Source organism: Pithys albifrons, chromosome 1 (assembly GCF_047495875.1).
Source record: "Pithys albifrons albifrons isolate INPA30051 chromosome 1, PitAlb_v1, whole genome shotgun sequence".
NCBI lineage: Eukaryota > Metazoa > Chordata > Aves > Passeriformes > Thamnophilidae > Pithys > Pithys albifrons.
The window spans coordinates 62,864,849-62,880,356 of NC_092458.1; the positions used below are offsets into that span (position 1 = coordinate 62,864,849).

Consider the following 15,508-nt stretch of genomic DNA (forward strand, 5'->3'; position numbering starts at 1 on the left):
ACTGTTAATATCTTTGCATTAGCAGTGAAACTGAGAAATTCTGGAGGAAGAAAGTAGGAAATAAAAGCTAATTTTATTGCCAAAGATGCTATCAAGCAGAGTGCCTGTGTTCAGCTACCTAGAAAAACACTTAAAACATACATAAAGCATCATTTGAAATTAAGTATATGCACTGGCATGTGGCTTAAATGGTGCATCAGGGACTAGGACTTTGCCAGTGACACTCAAGGTAGTTAGTGCATTATATTTTCAGCAATTAATTATTTACTCACATGATTTCAGAATCATGAGAGAGTAAAATATTAATCCTCAGATTAATATTCCTATCTTTAGTTCTCTGAATGTTAAATAACTATTTTAAAGTAATTGTAGAGGAGTCCTCCATAGTCTATGGATGGAAAATCATGTCTAAGGTGCAAACCATCATACCTGTTTTAGGTCAAGATGAAATTAATTTCCTGGGGACTTTTCTGTCCCTCCTTCTGAGCTATAAGCAGAGCTGAAGTGAGTAGTTTAGATTAGACATCTACCTTTTACATTTCTAATCTGAATATGGCAGTAAACCTGACTGCACTGGTGTGCTCTTTCTCCTCACCTTCAATTACTCTCTGTGCAGTTTTGAGCACTTCTGTATGAAAAAGGCATCAAACTATTGGGGTGTGTCCCAGGGAGGGTGAACAGTATGACAGAAGGCCTCAAGGATAAAACTTATGAGAAGCAGCTGAGGTCACTTGGCTTGTTCAGGTTGGATGAGAGAAAGCTGAGGGGTGACCTCATTGCTGAGTGGGGACCACATCGCAAATCTACACCACCGTCAAGGTGGGCAGCAGAGAGGGAGCTGCTGATCTCCACTCTGTGGTGACCAGAGATATGACATGAGGAAATAGAATGAAGCAGCATCAGGGCAAATGCAGCTTGAACATTAGGAAAAGGTCCTTCACTGAGGGAGTGGTCAGTCACTGGATCAGGATCTTTAGGGAAATTGGTTATGGCACCAAGCCTGTCAGACTTTAAGGAGCATCTAGACAATGCTCTTAGTCACATGGTTTAGTTTTAGGTAGTCCTGCAAGGAGCAGTAGTTGGACTTGATGATCCTTATGGGTCCCTTCCCACTTGAGGTTTTCCAAGATTCTGTGGTTGATTGTTGGTTTCAAAAGAATCAGTGGTTTATCTGGTCCCAGCAGGTCCTTCCTATTCTTCTATGACTTTGATGTGACTGTTGCATTTATACTATTTTAAAATCTCAGTAGGTATGCCCTCTTTTAACAGTTCATTTTAACAATAGAGGCAGAAGTAAACGTGTCTTCAGTCCAGACTCTTTCAGCTGCATTAAAATGTCAGTGTTCTGGAGTCTGCACACTTATATTGGTAGAAGCTGAGTTAGAAAGGATTTACCTATAGACTAACTTACCCATACCCATATACTGCAAGATATTGCTATGTTATGACAACAGCATATTCCAGTGACACTCTCTTAGTTACAGAGAATGGGTATAATTTTTTTCAAGCCTTTGTTTTCCCTCTCTAAGTTTGTAATTTTCTATAGCTCACAGTAAAGAAAAGTAAAAATCATAGAATGGAAGCATTTACTGATAGGTGTTAAAAAATCCTGGGTGTTCTAAGTTTTTTTCTACTTTTTTTTGAATCCCTCCTGAAGCTTGCAACAGCAGATGGAGAGATGCTTTTGAGCAGCCATTTCTTTTATAATCTTTTTATTATTGAGTGCTTTTCTGCTTTTTTTACAAAATATATTTATCTTCTGAATGCTTTTGATGTTTATTTTGTCTAGAACCATAAGGATATAGTCAATTTTGAATAACTAGAGGCATGGTTTATGGTATAACTTTGGGGTTTTGTTTTGTTTTGTTTTCAATATGACAAATGTTCATTTGGAATTTGGTCTCCACAAATCTTAAAGGCAGTTTCTGGTGGTAATTTAGAAATCAGTTTGAGAGGCAAGCAAAGAAGAAATATAGCAGTTCCTTAAAAAGGCTGTTTTTTCAGGCTGGGTTTTTGCCACAAACTTTTACAGGCATAGTAGAATCTGACTTGTAATTGGGATTTTTTTCGCAGAAAAGGCCTGCGATTATAGATCGGTGCAGCTGGAAAGCTGTTTCAGCAACAATGGCTCATTTTAGTTGGAATAGGCCTGGAATGAACTGTACCAGTAAAAGCAGTGCTATGGATGATAATCATATATACCAGCACTCTGTCTTATAAATTAAAAAACAGTGAAGGCAATCTTGGCATTGGTCTTGTCGCATGTGTCACAGAATCACATCTGCTCAGATAATAAGATGGTAAATTATACTAGCCGTCATGTTTAATACTGGAGTTCCTCGAGTACAAAAGTTTCTTCCTTCAACAAAGTAAATGTGCAATCCTATTCCATCTTTGTGCTTGCATTCTGAAAAACCTCTATTTTAGTTAGAGCTGACTTTGCAATGACTGGGTCAGGAATACTTGTTAAGTGCATCGTACACATGGAAGCACAGCAAAACCCATTGTTTTATAAAACAGCAAGATGTGCATCCTTTCAGTGACAGATTTTTTTCTCACAAGTGCAAAATGTTCTCACACATGGTATAAGAGGTAATGTTGTAATATAATGTAATGTAATGCAATGTAATAATCCAAACCTTGAGCCTTGTTTGGATAGCCCCAAAATCTAGCTCTAGGCTCTCAAAAAGTCTTCACTGATCTGGTGTCACTGATACTTCCTATATCATCATTATCATATATATGAAAATGTGGAGTTAAAGAAAATATCACCAAATATGCTGATTGAAATTACATATTGTCTGATCATCCATCTTAATGAATAATGGTGTTTTTGCACAGCAAGGGATTTTGGCATGTGTTCAGTTCCACGAATCAAAATGGCATCAGTATAATATGAGCTTAAGGTACTTTAGGTCAGTAAGGCCATTGTGTGTCAAAACTAGTTTGGAAATATTTACTTACTTAACTGTGATTATGGTTAGGATTTACCTTGTTTTGTAAAAATTTGGCTATTGCAGACCTCGTCTACACTTAAAATTGTTGAAAGGCAAAAACCAGATGCTCTGACTGGCAAGGGAGTAAAACAGATACTGAGGTAAATTTCCTTTATGTTCCCTATTTTCTGGTTTATTATTTTTGGCTAAGTACTGTGTTTTAAACACTGAAACTTTCTGTTCATAGTAAATATCCCTGAGTATAATCCCACTGAAAAAATATTACTCAACATAATCTATGATATTACTTTTCAATCAGTTTTATTTAATACTAAATATGTTGCAATGTTGAAAATACATATATTTAAGTGGCCTTTTTAAAATCTTAAAATACCTCTGATCATCTTTCTTTTCAACCTGTGTTGAAATGGATCATTTTTTAATATATCACTGCAGAGCTGGGAGCCAAAAGTATACCCTTTAGTATATTACAAGTAAATCAATTTTAAAAATGCCTTGGTAGGTCCTTTTTAGCCAATGGATTGTAAAACTTTTTGGGGATGATAATGTGAGTGATTTTAAATGTCACCATATAAAGGCTTCATCGTTTAACAGATTTCTGTTTAGTTATATTGGTTAGAAATATAAATTTGAGAAGAAACCACCACCTTCTTTGAGATATACAGAAATAAAATTAATTTCTGATTGTAGTGCTTGTGGATAAGCTTGAAATTGGAGGAGATGTATTTTTTACCTTAACTGAAAATGTTAATAATATAAAGTATGAGGAATATAGAGAATCATATCAAAAGTTTGTTGAGCCTAGTAACTGATTGCCCCCAGTGCCCATAAGCAGATACCTACAAAAGTGTGTAAGGAAGAAGATATAATATTTGGGTTTGACACTCTTCCAAATACTTGGTATCTGAAGACTTCCTAAGCTCATATGGTTTGTATGTATTTAGTATCTCACATTAAATACTCTACCACAAACTCACCCATGTTATTAAAATAAGCATTCAGCGTATATGTTGAGATCATCTGAAAGTGTAATGAGTAAGATATGAGCATGAAATTGTGTTGGAAATGTTCGCCTACCAGCTTAATCCTCTCGTTTCATATAAGCACAGAACCACAGGATTTCATAAATCAGAACAGTGATCTTTTGTGCTCCAGAAGAGGGTATTAGTAGAATATGAATTAATGTAGTACAATATGAATTCAATTCTGTAACTGAAGTTTCTAAATACAGAAAAAGCACTGTGGGGGTCTGAAGTGCTCCATATGCCAGTGTGTCACTTCTGGCCCCAGTGATATTTAACATGATTCATGTGGAGAAGATCAGAAAGCTAGAATCAGGAGAATTCACTGCCTCTGCGCTGAGATTAAATATCATCAGCCAGATACTGAGATTTGCTGAGAGTTAGCACTGACCTGTGATTAGGTCAGGTGTTTTTGGCAATCTATTTCAGTAGACCATTACCTACCCTGAAATTATATGACAACGTGTTTTTGTAATTTTCTTTATATCAAGAAAAGAAAATAAAGTGTAAAAGAAAATAAAGTGTCCTGTAACTGCTGGTTTCAGAAGATGTGTATTATAACAAAACCCCATTTTCGATCCATTTTTCCTAAGCAGTTTTCTTCAACTTTTCAAGTACTTTAGACCTATGAAGAGAATTGTTCATTTTTAAAATTGTTTTTAGTAAAAAAGACCTAGTTTGCAAAGGATTGGCTTTTATGACAAGTGACTTACAACTTTCAGGGCAAACTTTGATCTTTGTTGGCAACATGGTTGTAAGAATGGGGATTTGGCATAGTTTTTATTTTAAGGAAATACTAGAATGTAAGTATGCACCCCTTGATCATCACGAGGTTACCACAGCCATTGTTATATTATTCCATGTTAGTTATGCTTTGATTTACAGCCTGAGGGTTGTTTGTTCAGGCTGACACTAATGAGAAACAATTTCATTATAATAAGAGAAAACCTGCATGATTGAAAGTAAACATGGTCTTGAGAATAATTTGAAAATTTTCTGTCCAGAGTTCCTATTTCACCTCTGTTGTCCTTTCAAAAAATGCCTGCATTGGATTTCAAACTACACTGAGAAACTATGCTTGATATTTGTTTTAGCTGTAGGTACAGGTATGAAAAGCCCAACCTGTATACTAAAGCAATACTGAAAACATTTTTAGTAGTAATTGTGAACACTTATTGTTGATGCATTCAGTTTCCTGGCCATCACAGCACAGGCATATAGTGGGGGTTATTAGCTCAGTTTCTGCACTACATTGCTGCAGCTTCTTAGTTCGTAAGTCCAGCTGATTTTGACTGGAAGAGGTTTCATGCCTAAATAATTCCTTACAGACATTTTCTGTCTGCTTCATCAAGCTGTACAGTGACCTACAGATTAATCAATTGATTTTGAGTAATCAACTGATTTGAATATGAATAATCAATTATTGAGCTCACACGAGGGCTGAAGTTTTAGTCTTCCAAATCTGAGTAGAATTAGCTCCATCTCTGTATGGGCACAGTTCTCCCTTCAAGATGAAGACCACTTGTAATAACTGGAACAAAGGATTGACACATGCTTTGTGTCAATCTCAAGAAGATTAGTGAGCCCCAGGGATGACTTTGTTGGTTTTGTTGGCTATCATGCTGAATATAATGATGTGATGTTATGATATATTTTCAGTCAAAATGCCTTTATTTGAGAAAGACACTGAAACTGTATATTGTCATGGGAGTATGTAACATGCAGTCTGTCCTCTGCAGTGATGAACAGGAAGAGAAACAAAGGTACATTGCATAGGAGCAGAGATCCATGCTGCTTGGTCATGAGAGTTACACTTCCAGTTTGGGGAAGCACCATTTTTCCCGTGGAGATTTTACATTTCCACTGACTTCTCAGAAGATCAAGATGAAGCTCTAGTAGGTTTCATGTAGGTGGTGTATGTATCTATGATGAGTACCACTTCAAAAGTCTGCTGGCAGCCTTTCCTATGGGCATTTCTTATGATAATGGACTCAAGAGCCTGGGTCTCCAGAGTGGAACACCTTCAGAGAACTGTAGCTACATCTACATGAAGTGTTTTTCAGTTTTCTGATGAGGTTTCTTTAACTGATGAAAATGTCTCTTTAGCCAGGTATCATTCTGTTTGTGCCAGTGTTTAGTGTTCCATTCATGTTCTTCAAATGCCATCACTTAGGCAATAGGAAGTAGTCAGGAATCATGAGATGAAGACTGAGGTTGTATGCAGAATAATTAGATGCTCTGGTAACCTGTGAACTGAGAAATATATTTGCTTTTTGCTCTCTCAAGTTTATTAATTCATTACAGTAATCAGATATGCGAATATAAAAAGCATGCACTTTTCTAGCAGTTGTAGCTTACAGGGCATGTGACACTTGCTGACTAACTTCACCCATTTTATTTCAGAGGGAGATACAATGTTCCAGGAAACCTGAAGATGGCTAATCCTCAGAAACGATCAATTAAAAAGACTGTAGGCATGACCCAGCTTCCACAACTGAAGCACTGATTTAATATTAATGCCAAGCATTTCCAATCACTTTTTAAAAAAAAACAACTGAAAGTTTCTAAATTGAATATGAAAGTATTAATGCCTTATTGTAATGCCAGATTGGCGTGTTGTCTTGACAGGCTTAAAGTAAATGTTTCTCTGCCTAATGAAATTGTTCTTCTAGTTGCCATCTTTCTGCTGACAATCTCTGACCCTTTCCATTCTGGTTCACATCAGTGATTCTGGGTGTAAGGGAATTGTAAGACTTGGAGAATATTTATTGTCTTTATACACTGTGTACTAAACTCAGGCTGCACAGCAACCATGGAAAACAAACAAGCCTCTAGCAGTTTTGACCTCTCAACCAACAAGAAAAAGGCAGACTGATGTAACCTGAAGTATTGTCTCAAATATAGCTCTTAAAAGCTGGCTTGCCATAGATCCTGTGTTGACCACCACTTTCTGTATGCATGGTTTAGAAGCATAGCACCATTTCCATCTACTTTAGGAAATAGTAATGGATAGAAATGACAGAAAAATTGAGCACTTTTTATTAAGTATTCTTCAGAGCCTATCTTATCAAGGGTTTGTTTCTTTTAAACACTGTATCCATGTTATTTTTTCCTGATATTGGTATGTTGCTCTTTGAAATTTGAACTCTTTGATGAACCCTTCTATCCACAGTCTGGGTTCCACAAAAATCTCTCATATCCTTCAGTGGCACTGATCCCTGTACTTTCAGGGTCTAAAATAGTGCCATTCCTAAAAAGAATCTGTTCAGTGAAAGTAGAACTACTTTGCCTTTTCATTCTTAAACATGCATGCAATTATTGTTGCATTTTTATTACATACATTTTAGTCATTAAACTTTAGCAAAATGTTTTTAAATTCGCAACAGAGAAAATGTTTTGGCAATGAAGCTTCAAGCCTCTGGGTTACATCTTAAAAGCTCTTGGCAGAGCAAATGTGTTTGCTTGACTGCTCTTTATTATTTTAAAAGCATCCCTAGCTCTTTGCAGTATGGAAGATTTTTGCCTCTTTAAGAGCAGTACTAATAGGTCCTTATTACTGGCAGCATTAAAGTGTTGCTGTACTTAAACTCAAACAAAACAGACCAAGGGTGCCATTCTAAATTGGAGACAGAAAAGACTTGCAGCATGGTGCAGCTTATTCAGTATGAAACCCCCATTTTTGTCTCTTACATTGTGTGAAATTCATTACATATATTTCTCATGTTACCAAGATGCACCTGGTACCATTCTGTCATTAGCAGGGTGGTCTGCCTGGCCAGTTTTTAACTTAGAGCATAGCACAGCTGATTAGTTTAGCATTCTTCTGTTCCTCTTTTTTGCATGGCAAATTTCCAAATGTTGATTGTGCTGGCATTTGTCATTGTGGATAAGGAGAGGGGAAAAATCACCATAATGGTCCTATTGGCATAAAAGACAAGGGACATCTGCAGTACTAAAGAAGAAACAGTTCTTGGATTCATGCAGCAGACATCTATTACTGCTGTCTGTGAATCAAATGTTAGTCAGTGCACTCAAGTCTTGTCCCCATAGCACCTCAGAATAACTGAAAACATTGCACAAATAGGGTAGAAAAGCATTTATTCACAGAAGGGGACTTGGATGCGTCCCTCATGGGTGGTTCTCACTAAGGACTTAAAAAGAGACTTTTTTTTAAGCCTATAAAGAGACATTTATTGGTACAGTTTGGTACAGTAATGATCTGAGGAGAAGAACAGACTGTATCGTATTTAGTCCTTGTTTCAGTTTGCCAGGAGCAATCTCAGGATTTGAAACTCAGTAGTATGATAATTAAGCACTTAAACATGTTTGACCATTCTAATTGCATGTCCAGATATAATGGTTGCTGTGCAAAGTGGTTATGGTTCTGTACTCTTTTAATTACTTGGCATTTCATTTTCTTCCTGCCTTTCTGAAAATAAGGACAAACCTGATGATTAAGTTTGAGAACCCCAGTTTCTTTGCACTAGTAAAAAGATAGTTTTTGGTTTCAGAAGTGCTGTGTTGTCTCTTTGGACCTGAATAAAATTTTTGCACTTCTAGCTATCTCAAGGAAGACAGGATCAGAGGTGAAGGTTTGAGTTGGGCCAAGCTTCTTCCTGCAACATAGAACATAATGGGGATTTCAGATATACTGGTTGTAGTCTGTAAGTGCCTTTAATAGATGAACTGAGAAATTTGATATCCTAACTCAGCACATGCTTCCTTTAGGTGGTTACTCATGCAAGTCCACTGATTTCAAATGAATCATGATTTTGTGGTAACTAAGGCATTTTAAGTATTTACCCATATTGTTTCTGGAAAATATAAATTTAAAAGCTCAAATGCTGTTAAGTTTCTTATTTCCAAAGAACCCTCCATTTTTTTTTCTTTTAAAGTGTCATGATTTAAGAGGGTACTGAGTCATGATTTTTATTTTTAATGAATCAGTATAGCAGCAGTGTATTATTCTTTGACAGAATAAAATTAAAATGTTTATTGGATAGGCCTTGACTGTGTGGCTGATTATTATGAAATTATGCAGCATAACAACAGGCTCCAGAGAACTTGGGTGATGAGCTTCCTCATATTCAGGATATTATTAATAATAAACAAGGCGTTTCATTGCTTAAACACTTTGTTTAATGTGTTCTCCATATAGAAACTGATTAGGTGGTACAGTTCACAGTTTCCCTGATTCCTATGATATTCTGTCTCCACTGGTAAAGAGGAGGTGCATAATTTACTCTTAATACATTTCCAGTAGAGGAAGATGCTGTGGCAGGTCCTTTTACAAATGTGATGCAGACACAGTAGAAGCAAATAAATAAATTAATTAATTAAAAAATGAACATCTGTGTTATTAAGCTTCTGCTGTTGCTGCCAGCCTGGTGTCAAACATAAACTGTACTTTGAACTAACTCTAGTTTGAAGCAGATGTAAAGTGTGTGGACTAAAATCATAGCTTACTGAAACAGTTTTACTTCTTTATATACAGGTGTCACGTTAGTGGGAGACAGCTCTAGAATGAATAATGAGGTGGTAGTACTTTATTTAACCTGGTAGATCAGTTTAACCTTATCTTCCAAAAATGCAAACTTTGGATGTAATTTCTTATAGGACACAGCTTGAAATCCAGTTTTTCTCTACTTCACTAATCCATGCCATAAACTACCAACTAAGAACCACATACAGCCCAAATCAGTGTCTCATATCTACAGGAGCTGCATGCAGGTGAGACCAGGCTTTCCTCACAGTTCTGTGAGCAACCTGATGCAACACTCCACAGAAAGAGCTCTCCAAGACCTCCTTTCTAGGCTGGTAAAGCTCCTATGCTCTGGTTCCCATGTAACTTCCTCACCTCTCCCTTTGTTGACTGGGAGAAGATGAATTCTGCTTCAGGAACACATCTGTAAATTGGGGGGCATAGTATGTTTCTGGTATTGAGTAAGAATTGATACAAAGATAAAAACACCAGCACTGGAAGGAAGCCAGCTGGTAAAGTTTGCCACAGTGAACCTAAGTAAGACTGATCTAAATCAACTGGATTTTCTTTAGTTTTACAATGAAAATGGATAACATTGGTACTATGTTGTGCAGAAACTTAACAAGTATGGCTGCTGCATCTTACTGAAAAGACTTACGAGTAAAGATTCATGTCAGGGTATTTCCCAGTGAACACAACCCAGCAGTGACACCAGTTGTTATGCAAGTCTTGTCAAAGGGAAAAATGTCAGCCCTGAAAAGAGCAGGATCCCATGTGAGGCCTCACTCCCCCACCACTGTACAGCAGGCGCTTCCCCTTGCAGCTGTCTGGTCCCTCCACACAACTAGCAAGTGTCCCATAGGGAATCTGCTAAGGAATGATGTGGTATAATGGAGCAATGTAAGCTGGGGACCAAACCAGAGAAATCATGCACAGCTGAAGGGTTATTTTGGGAGAAGGATGAAGCAACAAGTGTACACACTCTTGACTCAACCTGTGCTGATTAGGAGTAAGATACTGAGACATCTTAAAAAAGGAGAAAAAGAAGGAAAATTAGCGTGGGAATCATCTGTCCCAGATTGCAGCTTAAAAGTCACACATCTCAGTCTGAGCTAATTGCTGTATACTCTCTGAGCAGTCAATGGAAAAAAAAACCCAGACACCTTCAGAGTGCACTTCCACTCATTCTAACAAAGACGCTTAAAATGGATCAAATGACATATCAACTGAATTTCTCTCCAATGACTAGAACAAGAATATAGAATAACAAATTCAGAATAACCTCTCTAGCATGTAGAAAGGTAGCTTTGACTCTGTTTTGAAAATGTCTTTATTTTTCTTGCTCTGGTTATGGACAGTGACACTCAGTAAAGGGTCTGAGTCAAGAAGCAATAATGAACTGCAATTTGACTCTCCTTCAGGTTGATCTTGTCTCTTCCAACAGCCCAGCATTCAACAGAGGATTTGTTCTTCAAGCATCTTATTTACAAGGCCACAGATCTATTCTCATGTTGTATCAGTACTTACAAGGAGAAATTACCTTTTTTTCCCCTTCCTTTTGAAGACATTTGGCAAGCTCCCTGCTTTCTTGAAATCAAACAGCAAGCTGCTGCATTATGCTAAAAACCTCTCCCTAAATCCTATGGATCTCCAATATTCAGGTGGGAAAATACATTCTTTACATCAATTTGCTACAGACCTTAGAAGAAATCTGATGCAATTGTGATAGGAATCAATAACCTGGAAAGCAATACTTTTTTGTGTTACAGTCTCTTAAAAAGCTGAGCTAGGAATTCACTAATGACAAGTCAAATTGTTGGCTGGCCAAATGTGTTCTTGAAGGATTAAAATAGTTTGCAATTCCTGCCAGGCCTGCATTAGCTGACAGCATAACTTCATTAGTATAATATATTTCTGAGGAAAGAATAATTTGTTCAAATACACTTAAAATGTTTGGATGAAATCATCTGCCTTACCTTAGGCTGGCATCAGAAATCACGTCTCAGGCCAAACCTTCAGTTTCATCAACACCTGAACAGCAAAGATGGATATTGCTTCTGTGCTGCTGCAACTGTCCTGGCTCAGAGGGGCATGAGAGCCCCATATCTTTTGCTGGTGGGTGAGGAGTGGAAGACCATATGTGTGTGCTGTATTTTCCATTCCAGACAGCTACAGCAAAGCACCAAGTCTGAAAATATACTGTGTCATGCTGTGCTTGTTGCTGCCTTTCCTAATGTTTCTTAATTTGTGTTAAAGCCTCTCCAGTGGCTGGTGGTTTTGGGTGTACAGTGTGCTAAGACAGACATGCTAAGCTGGACAAGTAATGGGAATTCTTAACAATCCAAATCAACAAAAGTCTTGATGGAGATAGAAAAAGTATCTCTTTCCAACCTAATCAAAGTTAGAAAACAAGAAACTGTATATTAGAAAACCATGCTCAGTTCTTTGTCTCTGCTTTGACACTTCAGTCATCCTGGGCTGGGCCTGACCCTGGTTCTCATGGAGACCCAATCCCCAACTCCACTTGCAGACAGATACCCTGTCCCAGCCTTGGCTGTCCACATCTCCAGGGAGGTTCCCAATGCCTGGGGTGGGGCTGCTCCTAGTGCTCTCCCCCTGCTCTCCCTCCCAGTTTGTGCTGCTCCTGTCTGGGATAGTGAGATGCTCCCTGCCCTGCTGTGCCGTGCCCGCCTGGGGATCCCCTGCAGCCCCCAGCCCTCAATATCAGGGGGTCACTGGCTGTTCCCCATCCTGTCAGATATGCCACTCACTGGTAATGCTGACATAAATAACAATTTGCTGACTGCAGGAGTGATTTACTTTAAACACTTTAGCACCTGCTGTTGCTCATTATGGGATTATTGTGCCCCAGATTGTTACTGGCAGCCCAGGGTTTACAGCTTTAGCGTGTGTGTACGAGTTACCTTACAGCGGTGGGTTCATGCACTTACTCTGTCCTTTCCCTGACCCTGCATGATGTTAAGATCTCACATATAACTGGAAGCCACATGTTTTACATGTGATGATTAGTAAAAAATTCAGCAATTATGCCAACCTGCACACTTTTAGTGGTAGACACCAGCATTTGACAGTATCTCATGGTTCAGAATAGGAGAGCGTTTTCCGTTGTTGGCTTCTTTTGTCACTATGTGGATGTCATTGCGATTAGTGTTTCCTGAAAAGGTTGAGAAGGTTATGGAGGTGGAAGTGTTGTGAACTTATGCTAAAGCCTCTGCAGTGATCTGGCATTTCACACTGTCCCCATGGGTTGGCATTCAGTGAGAGGAGTTATAGCAGTTTTCAGGGCAGATATTCCAAAGACCTTGACAAAAATAGCTGTCTCACACTTCCTAGGAGTCTCCCTTGTCTACTTAATTGCTTTAATTGCTGATTCTTCTGTTCTATGCAGCCTGCAGCACATATTTTCTCACTGTAGTATTTCACAGCTCTACAAACTTAGTCCTTCATCTCATTTTGTTAAATTTGGTCACCTGAAAGCCTGAGCTATAGTAGAGTTCAATTATTATTTTCTGGCCTGGTTATTTCCCAGGACCATCTGTTTCCTAGTGCCAGTGCCAGCTATAGCAGTGCTTGCTATGCCCTTTTTGAACTGTATGTCCTCTCTTCTCTCACCATTAAAATTTTCACTGGAATTTACTTGAACTATACTGCTAAGTATGGATCTATAGACTACTTCTCTGGTCTCAGGAAGTATCATTTAGGAGCAGTGCCCATGGCATTTCCAAATAGGAAAGATGGAACAGTCTGGGTCCAAAAGACAAAAAAAGTGGGAAAAAACCCCATGCTAACACTACAGAGGACAAACAGCACCCTGGTGCTTTCCAAGCCAGTTCTCTGATAATGTGCAACAAAAAACCCCCACATGAACACCAAAAAACCCCCAACCCAAAACAGCCCCCCTAAAATCTAAATAATTGGTTTATACAATGAAAGGCAGAACTGGTACATACAAGTTTTGAGTTAAGTTTTGAGGAAAAGTTCAACATGAATATAAAAACATTATAGTATCAAACCTCTTCGAAACTTCAATTTTAAATAAACATTGGTACAAAGCAGGGGGAGAGGAGGAAGGTTACACCATAATGGCCTTTGAAAGGTTTACTTAAGAAATACCTTTGAGGGACTATTTTAAATCTAAAACTGCTTAGCAGCAAGGAAGATACTTCTGCTACAGAACAAAAGAGATTTGCTGAGGACATGATTTTTTGACTTGTAAAGTTTAACAAGTTTAATGAACTGGTAGAATTCTCACATAAAGAAAAAATTAGATTTTCTAAAGTAAACCTATGTGCTTTTGGCATTTGTTCGAGCTGGAGTGTAAACATAGCTGAGGTACTTGCCCCATATATTTGTGCAAAGACTCTCTAACAGCATCCGGTAGATTTCTGACCCTTAAAAAGTGGGTCTGGATAATACAGAATGTGGTGTTAAGGGTTATGTTAAGAGCTAGATTTTCAAAGGACTTTACAGAGTAGACTCAAAGAGACCCAAAATTTTATAGAGCTTGAAAGTTACACTCCAGAAAGGGAACCTGATGCTGACACACTCTGTACGTCGCATGGGAGAAGTTAAAAATCATAGGATGAGATTTGCAGCACTCAGATGCTGAAGTGGGGAAAGCCTAAGCCAAGCAGCCAACAGTCTCGTCATGAGGATGATGCCCTGGAAGCATGTAGAGCTCTTGTCAAGCCTGGTTTTTCTTATCCAACCCAAGTGGGCAGAGCTTCCATTTCAGTTATTGGCCGCTTCATGATGAAATGCAGCTTAACCAGAAAATTCTGCACTCTGCTCCATTTCAGAACCTTCAAATGTCTTTGAACAGTTGAGCCTTTAGATGTTTCCTTGTTAATGGAGTTTTCTGCGGTGCAGAAATAAATGCATCACTGATGTCATTGCATGTCTGTTGCAAAATACATGTTTTGTCTTTGGTGTTTGATAAACAGAAAATGTTCTGCTGGAAGGATTAAATAAAATAGGTTGTTACTTGCTTTTTGTGTAAAATACCACTTTATATTTTGAAATGTATGTGTACAAGAACACTGAGAGTAATCATAATCAAGTGAAAGGAAAAAGTTTTCTTAATAAGGAATGCTGAAGAGATTTGTGTAACCTTTTCACCCAATCAAATCAACAGGCAAATCAATATTTCTAATATGTGCATCTCTGGGAGAGGTGCTTTTAGCAGCTTGGTTATCTCACTTAGTTGTTGCCCAAGAATCACTATTTTAAATATAACAGGTCAGTCTCCCTCTTCTACTTTTTCACTGACCTTAAGCACAACTGAAGAATCTGAAATTGTGATTTTGACAATTTTAATAAAGCAATGATATCAAAAGTCTTCTGTCTATGAGCTGATTAGTCAGGCTGGTGAGTCTCAGGAAGGGTAAGGTCACGCTTCTTCAATGTGTGCAGAAATACCAGAAGGTTGTCTCTCCAGGTATGACACTGTTATCAAATAAGTGGTTTCTATTTGTATGTTTCTTGTCTTGTGTTTGTAAACTGAGGCTGTGTTGAAAGCATTAAAAATGCTAATATCTAAAGTTACTTTCAGGCACCTGGCTTTTAACTGGGTCATGGAAACACAAACCTGAGAAATGCTGGTACTTTTCAAGAATAACTGTTTGATTTTTCTGATGTAAAAGGTAGGAAACCAAAGTCAATCTAGACAATATGTGCCATATCTAAGATTGCAGCTTCTCTAGAATAAAGATACTATTTGCTATGTGAAAGAAACAGAAACACACTACCAAATTGAGGTGCTTATTGTTCTAAAGTATGTATTTTATTTTCAATTTAAAAATGGAAACAAATCTGTGGGAAGAACTTCATACCAAACATTTTTAATAACTTTTAATGCCTCGTATTTATGAGCCTTGGTTTTGTCTTTGAATTCTCAGGTAGAAGATACTATTTCAGCTGCTGAAAGCAATGTTTTCAGCATGAAAGAATCCAGGTATTGCTTTCTGGGATTAACAATTGCCATCACCATGACTGGTGCAATCTCACTGGGCTGGGAGTGCATGTAC

General features: G+C 37.9%; 1 protein-coding gene across 2 annotated transcripts in view; it reads left to right on the forward strand.

Annotated features, from left to right (window-relative positions):
* CCDC169 (coiled-coil domain containing 169) overlaps positions 1 to 8,979 on the forward strand; it is a 29,536-nt gene extending 20,557 nt beyond the window's left edge. Inside the window, exons 7-8 of one of the 2 annotated variants that reach the window (XM_071571136.1) lie at positions 3,021 to 3,097; positions 6,383 to 8,979. In XM_071571136.1, the coding sequence (XP_071427237.1) occupies positions 3,021 to 3,097; positions 6,383 to 6,485 (180 nt within the window). In that variant the 3' untranslated portion in view covers positions 6,486 to 8,979. Of the gene's footprint in view, positions 1 to 3,020; positions 3,098 to 5,718; positions 5,764 to 6,382 lie in introns of those variants that run through there. The other variant, XM_071571144.1, reaches the window with a different exon arrangement.
* The last annotated feature ends 6,529 nt before the right edge of the window (positions 8,980 to 15,508 follow it).